This window comes from Halyomorpha halys, unplaced genomic scaffold, assembly GCF_000696795.3.
Source record: "Halyomorpha halys isolate HHAL.00 unplaced genomic scaffold, Hhal_1.1 Scaffold152.1, whole genome shotgun sequence".
Taxonomy (NCBI): Eukaryota; Metazoa; Arthropoda; class Insecta; order Hemiptera; family Pentatomidae; genus Halyomorpha; species Halyomorpha halys.
Window position 1 is genome coordinate 376,743 of NW_027109315.1, and position 16,027 is coordinate 392,769.

The following is a 16,027-nucleotide window of genomic DNA, read 5'->3' on the forward strand; positions in this document are numbered from 1 at the left end:
CAGCGCTATGTGTAGCTCCCCTACACATAGCGGATGGTTGACTACAACAATTTCAATGATATAGATATAGGAGGTCATATCTTTTAAGCAGGTTGAGAGGTTTACATATTTAGTGTCTATCATAACTTGAAAAAACAAAATTGATAAGGAAAAATGTGAGGTTAAAGGCAGGATATGCTTGTTATTTTTCAATTTTGAAATCGCCTAGCTCCTCGCACCATTTGCCCAGAAACTTAAAAGTTCGACCTAAACTGAAATCAAAATCAAAATCAAATCTGCCAAACTCCAGCTAAATAAGTACTATTTAACAACTGGTTCTATTCAAAAAATTGTGAGTATTTTAATACATTAATTAAAACCTTCATAACAATAGCCCAAATAAAACAATAAACACCCAATAAAAGGTATAATAAAGCTCCTAGGGGTCACTGGAACTGACTGTATTAAAAACAGAATCCTTGCAAAACCTGCCCATTTTAGTAAAGAAGTCATGTATTTTTAACACATTTCTATTTGTTTTGAATGCAAGAAGCAATAGTAGTGCACAGAGAATGAAACCACCAGACAGAAATAATATATTAACTCATTTTACGAAAAAGTAGATTAGGCTGTTTATAAATGGGCACTGCAGTGAAAATGATTCTAAACATGCCAGCCTGAAAGTAATCAAATGTAAATTTAATCACATTCAGTTTTCTGATCATTTTCATTTAAAACTTTATTGATTCTTAAAATTATTAATACTGCCAACAGACTCACCCTGATGAAGGTCCTGGAACTGGATCATGAGAAGGTGGCGGAGGAGGAGCAGGACGTGGTGGATGAGCTTGATCTGGATTGAAGAATAATGTCCCTTCAGGAACAAAGCCCCCTTCTCGATTAGCTGGCCAGCCAAAGTTAAAACCTATAAGTATTAATTTATTTAAGATTATTGTATTCTTAAACTTTTGATGCAAATTAATATTTCAAATAAAAAATTTATAATACCTCTTTTGCGTGATTTAGCTCGAACAAACCTCCTTGCATCATTCGTACCACTTCCCATTCTCAACCTGTAAGTAAACATGCTACAATTAATTCAATCCTGTAACTAATTACTAACGGCTAATAGGTCAATTGACATTAAAACAATAATTCAATTCATTAATTGACATTTAAACAATAATTCAATTCATTAATTGACATTTAAACAATAACAATAAATAAAGGCATATACATATATTTCAATGTATTTTTAATAAGGTAAAAGACCAAACCAATAACTACAAGAAAAATTTAAATACTTCTTAAATCAGAATAATTAAAATAAATAAACAGATAATGAGAGGATATGTCCTCAAAAAAGTTATGCAAATTATAATTAAGTTATATACAGGTTGCCACCCTATTTTAACTATGGTTGAAGGTAAAGTTTTCAATTTATGGGATGAACACAGAAATAAAAATTTGACCCCCCCCCCAGGTCGAACTTGAACCAGCACTGCTGCAGTAATGAGTCAGTCAAAGTTAGATTTTTAACTCGCTCGGCTACAGACAGTCCATTTGTTTAGTTACGTTATAAATCCAAATTATGGATCAACTCTGAAGTAAGGAAATCCTCATGTGGCACACTCAGCCTCTATATGGTAGGTACCTGGCCCTTTTTTGTTTGAGAGCTATGTCGACCGCATCACCTCCTTGTATAACAAAGAACTTAACCCAAGATCCTTAATAGACTAAAATGATAAAGGATTATTAATCTAACAGGGAATACATAATGAAAGACTTCAAAACACTGATTTGAATTTAGTATATATATATCTTGATCAAATTGGTAATTCATTTTTAACTATCCAAGCAAACTAAATATACGATAATTTTGATTCTATAAGGATTAAATATTCCACACTATTCAATATTTTACACACATATATTAATTCAATATTGTTTTGTCTCTAAAGAACTATTTTCTTTTCCCATGATAGCTTAGGCCTGATGATCAAAACAATGGTTCAAAATTCAGAAAAAAAAAAAAAAATAGAATATAAGGTTAAATTTTGACTGATCTTGAATTGAGCAATAGCTTATTCAGAGCACTGTTCTGCCCAAGAGTAGAAATATGATTTTTGAGTGTTTTTAAATTAATTGATATCAAGAATATACATCTGGAAATTTTGAAAATTCTATCCCATTGAGAACACTATTTTTTGGAATGATATTTATAATTACTTCTGGATCGCAAAACAGATAGGATTCTAATCTAAAAAGACATGCAGGGAAATAATTCTTTCCCTTTATGCCTTTCAAATTTTAATAATTTAATAACAACCAGGCCTTTAGAAAATTCTTTACATCAAATGAAATTCAGAAACATCCAGGTAATTCTTCATGGTACCTTACGGCCACCTACATCTTACTAACTATTGTGGAATTTTAATTTCTAGTGCTAAGGGGTGTGGTTTGACACAGTGGCAAGGAGCTATGCTACTAACTCCAATTACCCGGGTTGGAATCAAGAAGTGGCAGATAAATATTTATTCTGTTACTGTAGCTGTGAGTCAACCCTCTGGGTCTTGGAGCCTTCCTGGGGTCCACCAAGCCTCATAAAGTGGGTACCCATAACTGGGGAAAAATATAGTGGTTAATCTTGAAAAAAATCACCTTGTTGTATAGTCATTCTAAAAACAGTATTTCCCTACGAAATACTGAACCCCTAGCCCTTCATGGGTTATAGTGGTTCACATTATTATTAAAAGCTAGGTTTTTTCATTATTTCATTAATTGGCATGCTACTTAATTCAATCATTGTGTACTTTTTTGTTTTTGGATTGTGAAAATTTTTCAATTGATTGATAATAAATCTATCTCAATGCCTACTCACTTATTGTTAAAGTCAGAAAATGGGAGGGAGCATTTTAATAAAATGTTTACTTGCATTAGAATAAGTAAATATTTGAAGTAATACATATTCATCACCTTTTGACAATATTTTGGTCCTTAAACATTACTTTCCACTTGAAACATTTTGTCTATCTAATAATAGACTTCTTAAGAATAGAACCAACTCATAACAAACATACTTTAGGTTGTCAAAACTTAGGACTGAAGTTCTATAACCAAGAGGAATAGCTCATTGCTTAGTTAACATTCATGTTAACTTTCTTATATGTTCTACACAACAAAATGTCACATTCTTGAACTAACTACAACCATACAGTAACATAATATTAAAGACTGAACACAGTTACCTCCCATCCAAGATCCTAACATCAGGAGTATCAGGCCTTGTGAAATCTTCCCCTGTCAATAAAAATTGAAATATTTAGAACAAGTAAATAAAATAAGTAAAACATTTGAATCTGATGAAGAATAAGCCAACAATTACATTCTGGATCCGGAGGTGTTACATAAAACCGTCCTGGTCTGTTAGGACGTTGCATGATTGTTTATTGTTCAATAAAAAATAAGGTATGAGTATTGTTTAAAAAAAAAATACAACATATTCCAAGCAACATAGAGATCCAACCTAGACAACTGATAACAGGATCTAGTAATACGATATATCGATACAACGAGATATTTCGAGCTATATATATTTTTAAAAATTCTTTCTATGGGTATTAATGAATATAAAGCGATATATATTAATTAAATGAACAGGCATTAATAAATAACTAGATAAATGAACTTAAATGTTTTAATTAACGGGTAGAATCCCCAAATCATAATGGTTTATATGATATTGTAGGTCATACATGTATCGATATATTTTCTCAAATTGATATTATTTCGGGTAATCTAATGAATTTTGCTTCAGCAATGTTATAATTAAGGACGAAAACATAGAAATAATGGTTTAATGTTCATGAAAGAAATAACTTGTTCGTTCAGAATCGTAGTAGTACCTTTTTTAGATCAATGAAAAAAGCAACAATCGATTTTTTGATAATGAATATATAATAATATTTGTAACCTTACATATACAACCTACAGTTGTAAACTAAATTGAATTAATTATGATAAGAAGTGATACGCCAATGTTTAGAGGTGGATTAGTCAAATGCTCTTCCTTATTTTATGGTATTTCCTTGCCATGAAATTATGCAATCAGTACTGATATGTAGAAGTATTTATTTCAGTTGTGTGGGACCACCACTTAATGGTCTCACTTAAGTATTATTTATTTTAGTTGACCTATAGTTGTAGTTAAATATTCCATAATGACCAAAGATATTGCCAGGATATGGTACTTATCCATTTGTTAAGTTATTTTTTTTATGAATGGAGGATTAATTATTTTGATTTAAAATTTATAATTTTAAATTTTAGTATGGTGTCAGATTTTTTTTACCCTAATGTTGGTGGAGTTGAAGAACATATTTTCAATCTTTCTCAATGTTTAATTAGTATGGGGTTTAAGGTGATTGTAGTAACTCATTCTTACAAGGATAGGGTTGGAATCAGATATATGTCATGTGGTCTGAAGGTATTAATTGAAATTTTTATGATTATTAGTAAATCTAATTACAATTTGCATTCATTCTATTGCCAATTTTTCAGGTCTATTATCTTCCAATTAAGACATTTTACAATCAGTGTGTACTTCCTACAATGATCGCTTCACTACCACTCATAAGATATATACTTATCAGAGAGGAGATAACTATAGTTCATGGACATAGTGCTTTTTCAGCTTTAGCCCATGAAGTAATGATTATAGGAAAACTCATGGGTCTGAAGGTAGTGTTTGATTTATTGATTTTGGTTTCCTGATTTATCGGAGCAACTTATGCTAATATTGTGCAATATTTAGAATGTCATTCCTCCGTATTGCATGTACATTAAAACTTAGTTATAATACTTTACAAAAGAAAAAGGAAAATAGTGCTAGGATCAAGAAATAAAAAAAAAACTACTAATTACATTTTTAACTTTATTAATATTCAAATTAAAAGCACTTAATCTATATTTTTGATGGTCCTAGTTTTAAGTGTTTTTATAAATAGAATTTCTTAATTAATTAATTGGTTTTAACTGATTGTCTTGTTCCAATTTCGTTCAGTTTCGATTGTCACATTTCCTACTTATTTTGATCATATGGCAACATTTTTAAAATTTGTATTAAGTTTATCTAACACTTTTTTGTTGTAACCCCTTTATTATTATATTTGGTTAATATATATAGATATTACATGATATATGTAGATCAGTGAAATATTTCCTTTGCAGTCTATCTATCTAACTCTTTAATTAAGTCAACTTTTTCGTAATAGAAAAATATTTGTATGAATGCGAGAGTAAAGCAATTGAGGAAAATTTTGGATCATCGTCTATGAAATTAACAAACTTTAAATTTTCAAAAACATCTTATCTTAAGAGCAATGAAATTTTCTTTTGACTTATATTTCTGAAAGGGTTGATTGCAAGGAGCCAATGCTACAATTTTTAGTACTAGCAGCTCAGAACATTCAGCTTTACCAAGCCTTACTATCATAAATCAAATGAGGTACTATTATAAAAACTTAGCTCCAGTAGTGGGAAAGTGTCATCTTTCCAGTTTTCATCCACACAGTCTACATTCTGATCTTATATGGAATTAGTTCCTTCATTATATTTGATATCTTGCTTTATAATTTTTTTACTATTTATAACTAGAAGACTAAAAGGACTCTCATGTTTAATTCTTATTGTTCAACTTAATATGTGTTCATGATAAATTTATTATATAAAAATTATTATATAATTCTATTTATTTTTTATAATTTCCTTTTACAAAATAATATTCCTCTGCATTTTTATTTGTCTCAATTAAGTAATAATGTATGATTTGATTTTATTAGCCAAGCCATGCGGCATGTATGCACATTTTTATATTATATGTTCTTTTATTGAACTCTCAGCTCAAATAGTTACTTAATGTCAGATCATGCTTAAAACAATAATAAATCAGTATAACTTATTGATCATTTCCTGGCCCATTCTACCTCTTGGCTCCCTTCATTGTTTGACATTAAACAATAAAATGAAATCCATCTTCACCTTCCATTATGGCAAATGATCTGAGGAACATTTACAACTGCAAGTTGCTAAGTTCCAATGGTCCACACTCTCTATTTACTTATACAAAAACTTTGTAGTTCCGGTAGTTTCCTTAAGGAAAAATAATCTTGAAGGCTTTAGTGGTCAATTAATCTGTAATGAGACTATCTATTTCTTTTTACCTTGACCCTTAGCGCACCTCAACAGTGCAGGTCGTCAAGATTGCACACATTTTGGTAATCCCCAGGACACCAAAACTGAGGAATAGATGTTCGAGATTCTCTACAATCCAAGATTGTGCAAATTGGCCCTAAAGTCATCATTTTCTGTGAGAAATTGAGAGATCCAGTGGTGCAGTTGGACCCATTTGACAAAAAGTCTAGACTGGACCATGGGGTAATACTACCATTGTTAGTAGTGACCCACCACCTGTTTCATTTGTAGATAGTGCTTTCCCTCAATGTTGTCTTCGATCCATTGGGTTGTTCCTCTATTCTCACTCAGGAATCTCTGTCAATACTTGGCAGAGGTGAAAGATGTACCAATTTAATCTGATGGGTGCAAGATCTATGTTTTTTTAAAAATATATAAATTCTTAAGTTTAGGATGATTTTTCCCTCATATTTTTTTCTGCATATATATTTCTGATTTATAAATTTTTTTACACATCTTATTTATCTTATCTTTGTATCTTTTTAGCCCTGATGAAGCCCTGCAAAGTGGGGCGAAACGTCGGAAAATAAATAGTTGTTTCACTTTTGAACGCAACCCTGACCATCTTCTTATGTATCAATTTTTATGGTCAACTATATATACATATATATAAATTTTTTTTTTTAAACTCATGATTGCATTCTAAATAATGAGACAATCTATTTCGTTAACTTATATTTCCACTATTCTCCAATCAAAATTTAGTAATTAACAGCATTACTTATTATTGTATCATTGAAGTACTAATATGATTGAACTTTTCTAAAACATAGCAAAATGTTTATTTTTCAATTAATCAATAATATCAAAAAACTATCTACATGAAATTTATTACATATATTACCTTTTATTACATATATTTTTTATTTAGTCTGTAGGTCAAAATTAAAATGCAATATCTCTTGATTTATATATTTTTGTCTTGAACATTTTGTAGATACTGTATACCCCTTTTTAGTATCTAGTCCGTCCCAATATTATTGGGTGATTCAACTGTTTTCGAATATAAAACACTACAATGAAGTTTGGTCAATGACTAAATTTAAATTTAGTCATCGAGCAAACTTTCACACCCACAGATATAACTAACACAGATATAAATAAAGCACTTCTTTGTTTTAATTTTGAACTAGAGGCAAGATAAAAAACTAAATAAAAAACAATGTAATATGTAAGGTCAGAATGTGAAACAAATTTATAAAAAGAGCTATAATTTATATAAGTAGTGTATGTAATAATTTTATTATTATTTTTTTAGACTGTGTTCACAGATCACTCTTTATTTGGATTTGCTGACACTTCTGCAATAATAACTAACAAATTTCTTGAGATCTCTCTTGCCAATATAGATCATTGTGTATGTGTTTCACATATTGGGTAAGAGTTTCCATTATAAAGATTTCATGATATAAAAATTATTTTTTATTTAATTATTTAAATGATTTAGAGTTATGTTTAAATTTAAGTTTTTTTTTTTTTTTTTGGAGAAGCCAAATATAAGGTTGTATATTACAGGAAAGAAAATACTGTTCTTCGAGCTAGGGTTCATCATTCCAGAGTGTCTGTGATACCAAATGCAGTTGATACCAAAGTTTTTAAACCTGATTTAGGTCTTAGAACGCAAAACCGAAGTTAGTTAACATTTATTAGTCTAATGATTTATGACAGTATAATTTGTTAGCTTTTATTAAATTGTTTTCTTTTCTTTCAAGTTGTTGTAGTTACTATTGGTCGACTTGTCTACAGAAAAGGGATTGATTTGTTAGCACAAATCATTGCTGATATTTGTCCCAAATATCACGATGTAAGTTATACTATATAACTCATTCTTATTATAATTCATATAACTTTTTGTTCTATTATTATCTACTAAGTTGGATGTTATTTAGGTGGACTTTATGATTGGGGGCGAAGGGGTAAAAAGAGCTCTCTTGGAGGAAGTTATTTCTTCACGTGGTCTTCAGAACCGTGTTACTCTACTAGGACCTCTTCCTCACTCAGAAGTATGTAAAGTTCTCAATAAAGGCCACATATTCCTCAATACTTCACTGACGGAAGCGTATTGTATGGCTATCGTTGAAGCAGTAGCTTGTGGGTGGGTTGCCTCCTTATGAGGTATTGTTATATAAAGTATTTGTTAAATTATTGTAATTAATTTAGTTTTTGGTGTTATACTGGCTAGTTTCATTATCCTCAGTTTTAATAGACCCTTTCCCTATGGATAAATATCTTAGCTGGTGTATAGTAGTTTTGATTCCTTTGCAATGGACCCATCTCTGACGGGGGTGGGCAGTTAAACTTATGTAACTTAGAGACAAATTTACTCCTTTGAACGGACACTTACAAAATGTTGAAAATTAAGAAAACTTATTTAATGGTGTTACATAATGCTATAAACGGTCTCATCTACTAGTTTGATAAAACTGTGTAAGAAGACAAATGTTTTATTAATTAAAACCTAAAGCCACTATACAACTGTCACATCAATGAAATTATTGTACAATGTAGTATAAATAAGACTATGTAATTTTTTTCAAATGTTTCGCATTTTCAAAGAACTTCTTTACAATTTTCATAGAAATCCTCTTTTTAAATATACATCAACTTCTAAAAATATTAAGTGTATGCCTAATTGGAAAATGAAATTTTATTCATAAACTTCATTCTTTCAGATCATTCAACTTTTTTTGGATAGATATTTGTAAATAGATTATATACTATATGTTATATTTTATGAATGTATCTATAGTATGTATATGCTAGCACATAGCCTTCACTTGTTTGGATGTCACCAGTTAGACAATGTTGTTTTTCCATGATCGTGGATTGCTCTCTAAAAGCCCTCTCCCTCGTCAGACTTTCTCAAACCAGCCAGCCATTAGACAGTGTTTTATTTACTTCAGTTTCTTTCCTACTTTTGCATTACTTCCTTGCAATCTTTTTTTACTTTCATGCTAGCAGCTTGGTAATAGTGATGAGAGCAGCTTCTTGAGAATCTTGAAAACATTGTTTTTGCAGTTAAGGTTGCCTATTATTTTATGCAATTCTACGTCACTTTTTAAGTAAGATCTCTTTCTCCTTCCTTTCTTGGCAGATAAAGCCTTGTGATAAGTGCAGTTGAATGATGCATTCTGGACCCTATCAAACTTCTTCGTATTTGTCTGTCTAATTCTTGGAGTAATATGGACCATTTCAGAATTGTATAGTTTGTAATGTTACTGTTATTATTATTAGCTTGTATTTAATTTTTAATTTCATAATATGTAAATACTGTTTTTGGTTATTTTGTTTAGACTAGAAGTTGTTTGTACAAAGGTAGGAGGTATTCCTGAAGTTCTTGAACCTCGTTTGGTACATCTTTGTGAACCATCTGTTGCAAGTAAGTGATAGATAGTTGTCATTGTAATTCATTTAAAGTTAATTTAGCTTAACACTTAATGTGAATTTTTCAAAATTATTTCGGAGATCTGATTTTAGCTGCTGATGGAAAAGAAAAGATACCGAAATGCTGTTACAGTTTAATGGAATTATGATTTTTATCTGTAAATGATTTTAGGAAGGAATTTTTTACTAAATTCTGTCTATTAGCTTCTAAAATATTAAAAAGTTCCATATAATAAAAGTTTTAACAGGAGATATTGTAACAGTCACTATTTATTACTATTGGTTATTAAGCAAAATAGAGCCACTTTATTTATAAAAGTGGGGTGATGTAAAAATTAAATTCCTTCCGTTTGATGTGTGTTGAAATAAACTATTATAAAACAATGAAAAGAGGATTATTAATTATAATAAAAATTGTTTTCTGAGTGTGGAAACTTTAACTTTAAAAATAAGCTGTTCTAGACCTAGACCTTAGCTGACTAAATCTTCATTTAATTTTTCTGAATAAGTGCTTTGGACATGTCTTAATATCTGAATATCTATCGCGTTCCTTTATTCTTCTAATATTTATTCTGCCAGATGAGTAAATATCTTCTGTTGTCCTTCAACTGTAATAAATCTTTTAATTATGAGAGATAGTTGACCGTGGATGACGTACGAGGAGAAGATGGTTGGGGGTGCGGTCAAAAAGATACACAAATAAGTTGGTGTAACCTATTTTATTGTGCCAACGTTTCGGCTAGAGTTTCTAGCCTTCTTCAGAGCTAAGAACAGAACAAGATAACAACCACAGTAAGTAAAGAAAATAAAAAAGAAAGTATAAACAGAATAACATAAAATGAATAATTTTACAAAATAGAATTAATAGAATGAAGTGATGAGAGAAGCGGGAAATAAAATGTATACATAGGTAATTGAAAAAGTGGGTAAAATAACATAATTAAGGAAATGAAATAAAAATGAAGTTATATAATGCAAAGAAGTATGAACATATTAGTTATTAATAATTTAAAAATTGAAACATGGAAAGAAAAAGAAAATTGAGAGGAAGAAAATATTTTTAACAATAATAATTGATAAAGAGGCAAAATATAAGTAAAGTATACCATAAGAAATAAATAGAAACATTTTTTTTTGAAAAGACCAATAATAATATCGTGAACATAACTTATAACATGGGTAAGGAAAATGGAGAAAAGAAGGGGTGGTAAAATAAAAAAAAAAAAAAGAATAATACGAACCTGTTAGCTTGAAAATCAAACGCCTAATGGATACTGCGCCAATGACGGCCAAACTGAATTAAAAAAGCCATTACAAGAATGACTAAGTGCAATGAAATAATATAAATGACTAAGCGAATAAATCTTTTAGTTATGATTCTAGTAGTTGTAAGCAATAAAAAGCATGCTCTACTGGTAAGAGGTTCTTTTGATAGAAGTTCTTATTAAACCTATTTGTGAAAGTAATTGTTGTTAAACAGTTGAACTGAAACTTTTGAAAAAGTTCAATAATTGTTTCGAATTCTGAGGCTAAAGTAAATGAATGTTCTTAATTAAGCAATTTTTTACTATTTTAAAATTATATTAAACTCTAAATTTACATATTTCTGTTTTCAGAACTAAGCGAAGGTTTAGAAAAAGCCATTGCTGAAGTGAGAGAAGGTAAGGGAGTACCAGCTGTTGAGAGGCACAAAGCTGTTGCGAATGCCTATAATTGGAAAGATGTTACTCGTCGTACTATCATCGTTTACACTGCAGCACTATCTTACCCACAATTAAATTTCCGTTCACAGCAGGCAAAGTAAAGTTCAATATGTTTTTGTCATTTATTGAAGAAGGAGATGGTGATGGTTAAAGTTATTAAAAACATCAAAAAATAGACCTACCATACTATTTACTAATAGTTATTTTTTCTGAACATGATCCAGACCATCTTCTTAATTCACATATGGCCAGCTATATACATATCATTTAATTGTTTAATCCATATTATCCTATCATTAAAAGTACTAATATATTGCTATTCTGGTGACATTGTCTTTTTTTTTCTAGTTCTTAATTAAGAAATAAATTTTAGGGTTATTTCATCCCAAAAAGTCAGCATTGCAGCCTTATTTTTCCCTTAGTTACTAAACTGTTGATGATAGTTTGAGGTATACAGCAGTTACAGATATATTGCAGCTTATAGAATACTTTTTTGGGGTTAGCATATATTTAACAATTGCTTGTGCGAATCAAAACTGTTGGTAACTTTTACAGTTGTGGTTTATATAAATAGTATAAATATTTTTTTTGAGTTGAGATTGAATTACTTGGCCAAAAGTATTAGGCACCATGAATAATTTTCGAGTTTATTTAATAATCTAATTTTATTTAAATAAATAATTTAAATTTTATCCATAATAGTCTCAAAACATTTTGTTTTCTTTACAAGTCCGATGTTTCGGCCATCCTCCTTGTAAATAAAATAAAATGTTTTGAGACTATAATGGATAAGATTTAAATTATTTATTTAAACAACACTAACCAGTCTCAAGAAGGTATTTAAGATTATAAATAAAATTATATTTCATCTAATTTTATATTTATTGATACTTCCAAAAACTTGTGTTAACAAAAATAGATAGATCCTGGTAATAGATTTCATTCAATCATTTATTTTTCAATTATTATAATAAATAAAAATTATGGGCACTAATACTTAATATGTTGGTCTGAAGATCATCATAGAGTAACCATTGGCTTAGGTGCGATATTAAAAAAATATGGCCCAGTAATCTTAGAGACCCAGGGATTTGTATGCAGCAGGTAGTGGATTTTTTTTCTTCTATTAACTATATGCTAAATACTTCAAATTTTGAGGTGGGGGGTAGTTAAAGTTATTTTTCTTTTTTTCTTGGTCGGTTTCAAAGGTTCATTATTAAGAATGATAAAATAAAACAATATACAAAAAATTTAAAGCTAATTTTGAATAAAAAGTGAATTACTTTAAACAGATGTCTATGGGAGCAAGTTAGTTGCTAACAGAGCTAAGAAAAAATTAGTTATAATTAATACTATAACTAAATTGTCATGATTACAATTTTTATAGATTTATTTTTGCTCAGCTCTTGTTGAAACGACCAATTGTTGTTTCAATTTTTTGTTTAGTTGTTTTAATGGAAATACTCTTATGATATGCTTCTTTTTTTATTCCTCTAGTTTTGATTGATGAATTATTATTAAAATATACCAGATAAGCATATTTATGAATAAGTGGCTAATTTAGTATAAATATTTTCTAGTTACTTAAAGAGTGGGGTGTGGCCTTTCCTACTAGTTACATCACTTATGTACATTTTTCTACATGCGCTCAACTGGATTATCCCTAACCTGGTGAATATGTTAATTTTGTTCTCTATGATTTTCTCACATCAGTTTACATTTTATTTACTATCAATTATTTTTGTTCACAGAAAATAGAGAGAGCGAAGGACTTCCAAAAGAAAAACAAATGTCTGTAAAAAAAATAAACAAATAAATAAAAAAAAATTAAATAACATTTTCTTCTGAAAGATAAATGCCCTATATATGTTCTCTTTTTTATAATGTTTCATATTAATAAATAATAAAGAAAATTTTATTTACTTTCACTAGAAAAAAATATAGTAAGTCAAAATAAAAGTACAAGTAAATTCTGAATACTTCTGACACTCAGTGTGTATAGACTAATGTACCCACCCAATTGAAGATTTGTTATCAACCATTGTATTTGATTTAAATTAAATATTCACATATACTTTATTATTTTTGTTTTGGTTACTTACATTTTAATTACTCTTTTATTAAATTTTAAGTTCATTACAATGCTCTTTGATATGTAATGTTTTTAGTAACTTTATTTGGCATTTATACAAACGAATTACTTGATTTTCCTGACCTGAAATGATGGCTTGTAATTCATAATTATTATGTTATACCATCAATTCAATAACTTACAAATTTTTATTTTCCAAAAAATATAAATTTTATCAGAATTTTCAGGTTCAATTATCTTTTCAATTTTTTCCCTTTAAAACCTTAAGATATAAATTTATTATAGTTTTTCTCTATGATTTTTATTTAAAAATATGGATCCCTTTTTAACAATTTTAATTTTATCCAAAATAAAATACAGTACCTAGTTAAAAATTCAATAAAATAAATGAACTTTAAGTGACAGAAGCTTTACTGCCCCAAAAAATATCATGCCACACCTGATAGTGTGACAGTACTGTCACAACAGTCGATATCTCATGACGGCAACTATTATACAATTTACACCATGGTTTTTTTAATTTTATTTATAGCTTGTAGCACAAAGGCCTATGAGGCATAGACTCATGATCCTAACAATGAGCTACTTAAAGTTAATAGATTCTATGAATCAAATTAGACTTATGGGGTAAATCAATTTGGGGTCCATGCTGAACAGTGTAAACCTCACGTCGGTGATCCTGTACACTTCAAGTTGAATATATGTTTCATACACCATGGTAATTGTCAAGGGTCAATTAACCTGAACATTTTGTTATTTGTTAAAAAAAAAAAAAATTAACCAAAGTTTATTCAAAGACCAATTTTTATTTAATAGTTAATAAATAATTGTCATCGAATAATCTTTTCAAATAAAAAAAAAGTATCCCTTAATTTAAAATAAAAGTTGTTTTTGGACCTTGCTGATTTGTCTTGTCAACTTATTTCATTAAAATTGGTTTGTCTACTGTAATTGTTGAATATAATACAAACTAAATATTTATTCTTAATATATGAAATCCTTAAAATAACTGTGGTTACTTATTTATGACTTTCCAATTTTGGTTTTTAAGAAAAACACACTTAGTAATGCAAAATCAAAGTGAAGGATTTTTTGATTGTACTGGGTTGTAAAATAAGTTCATGGCGTTTTTTACTGGTGATTTTAATTAAAACTTTTGATTCTTGTGAATTTTTTTAATCAATTATATATGACCCATTTTAATCTATTACTTTTTGCCATCTTTCAGGTAATTTTTTAATTCTATCCTGCTCGAACTTCTCAGATTTTTGTGCAATGAACTCCTCAATGTGTGTTTTGCAGTCCCTGAGCGAATTGCAGTGTTTCCCGTTAAGAGAGTTTTGAAGGGCACGAAATTAGTAAAAATCTCTTGGGGCAAGCAAGGTCTGGTGAATAGGGTGGGCGGGGGATCTCATCCCTGCCAAACTCCAATAATTTCTGCTGGGTCTGGAAAGACACGTGAGGACGGGGGTTATCGTGATGGAAAACTCTGCCTTTGTGATTTCAGGCCCGATGATTGATGAGATATTTTAAGTGTTTGCATGAGATGTTAAGGATTTCTGCGATATACGTTGTCGTAGAATGAAGGTTGCCTGTGAACAATGTTTAAATTTGGTCATCATCAACAGTTGAAGGATGACCCGAGCGCTTTGCGTCTTCCAAGTCAAAATTTCCGAGCAAACCTCTTACCGATGGTACTTTCTCCTAAGGCATCATCGCCATACTCACTGCAAATTTTGTTAACCTTCTGTGCAGCAGATTTTCCTTTTTTCTCAGAGGAATCTCGGTTGAAACTGATGCATAAAAGCACCTTAACTAATCCTTTTCTAGAATATGTAAACATTATTGATCAAGTAAACATGATTTTATAAACACAAAGAGGATTAAATTGAAATATTGAAAAACGCTACTAACTTACTTTACAACCCAATAAAATAAAAATAGGTCCATTCCAAACAGATGATTTGATTTGCTAATTGCCCATGCCAAGAACACGTTTGCCAGCGGACTTCAGTAAAGGTTGTGCATAACTGCTGTAGGCCTCTGAAAGCCATTGAGCAGGAGTATAAACCCACTGTGAATGTTAAAATGTTAATCATAACATAATAGACAATTTCATATTTAGGGTAGTTTGAAGTAATTTTCCTGCATTGCAAAAATCAGTTTCTAACTTATGTAATTAGTAAATTATAATTATCTCAGAATTTCATATTGTATATTGTATTTACTATAAAACATTTCTTAGACTGTAGAAAATGGTTTCTATGTTCTCGCCCTCCACCAATGGAAAAAAATAAATAAGTACACATTTTTACTTTCTGAAAGGCAAACAAAAATAAAATTATTTAGGTAGTTTGAAAGAGAGAATGATTATGAACGATATTTTCATCCTTCAAATGCAATAGCGCCAAGTAGAGATTGAGGCAAGGAAATGATGCATATCTGGGTAAAACGTATTTATTTATTTATCGATAATCAATATACAACACACTTAGTATAATGGTGTTTGTTTAAAAAACAAATAAAAAAAACTGATTGACTTACTCCTTATAATTTATATTAATAACATTGATTTTTTTTGGTAGGTATTATATATGTATATAAATATATTTATGGG

The 16,027-nt window shown here is 29.5% G+C and overlaps 3 protein-coding genes across 3 annotated transcripts in view; 1 reads left to right on the plus strand and 2 right to left on the minus strand.

Annotated features, from left to right (window-relative positions):
• The window catches only part of LOC106678660 (E3 ubiquitin-protein ligase SIAH1A), a 9,967-nt gene extending 6,452 nt beyond the window's left edge, over positions 1-3,515 (minus strand). The window contains exons 1-4 of the mRNA XM_014417344.3: positions 3,365-3,515; positions 3,228-3,279; positions 988-1,052; positions 760-904 (exon numbers count right to left, since the gene is read on the minus strand). Coding sequence (XP_014272830.1) covers positions 760-904; positions 988-1,052; positions 3,228-3,279; positions 3,365-3,419 — 317 coding nt within the window. The 5' untranslated portion in view covers positions 3,420-3,515. The remainder of the gene's footprint in view (positions 1-759; positions 905-987; positions 1,053-3,227; positions 3,280-3,364) is intronic.
• Positions 3,516-3,961: 446 nt separating this feature from the next.
• PIG-A (phosphatidylinositol glycan anchor biosynthesis class A) lies at positions 3,962-13,397 on the plus strand. Its single transcript, XM_014417342.3, has 11 exons — positions 3,962-4,225; positions 4,309-4,465; positions 4,540-4,719; positions 7,490-7,608; positions 7,747-7,862; positions 7,944-8,035; positions 8,121-8,326; positions 9,525-9,610; positions 11,232-11,415; positions 12,899-12,989; positions 13,070-13,397. Exons 1-11 carry the CDS (start codon positions 4,200-4,202, stop codon positions 13,115-13,117), a joined length of 1,305 nt encoding a protein of 434 aa, XP_014272828.1. The 5' UTR covers positions 3,962-4,199; the 3' UTR covers positions 13,118-13,397.
• Positions 13,398-15,851: 2,454 nt separating this feature from the next.
• The window catches only part of LOC106678649 (coiled-coil domain-containing protein CG32809), a gene marked incomplete in the record, with an annotated part of 525,778 nt that continues 525,602 nt past the window's right edge, over positions 15,852-16,027 (minus strand). The window contains 1 exon segment of the mRNA XM_067047514.1: positions 15,852-16,027.

Coding starts and splice junctions, on each gene's coding strand:
- PIG-A (XM_014417342.3), top strand. CDS start 4,200: ATGACCAAAGATATTGCCAGGATATG. Junction 8,327..9,524: donor GTTGAAGCAGTAGCTTGTGG/GTGGGTTGCCTC, acceptor TATTTTGTTTAG/ACTAGAAGTTGTTTGTACAA. Junction 12,990..13,069: donor ACTGGATTATCCCTAACCTG/GTGAATATGTTA, acceptor TTTTGTTCACAG/AAAATAGAGAGAGCGAAGGA.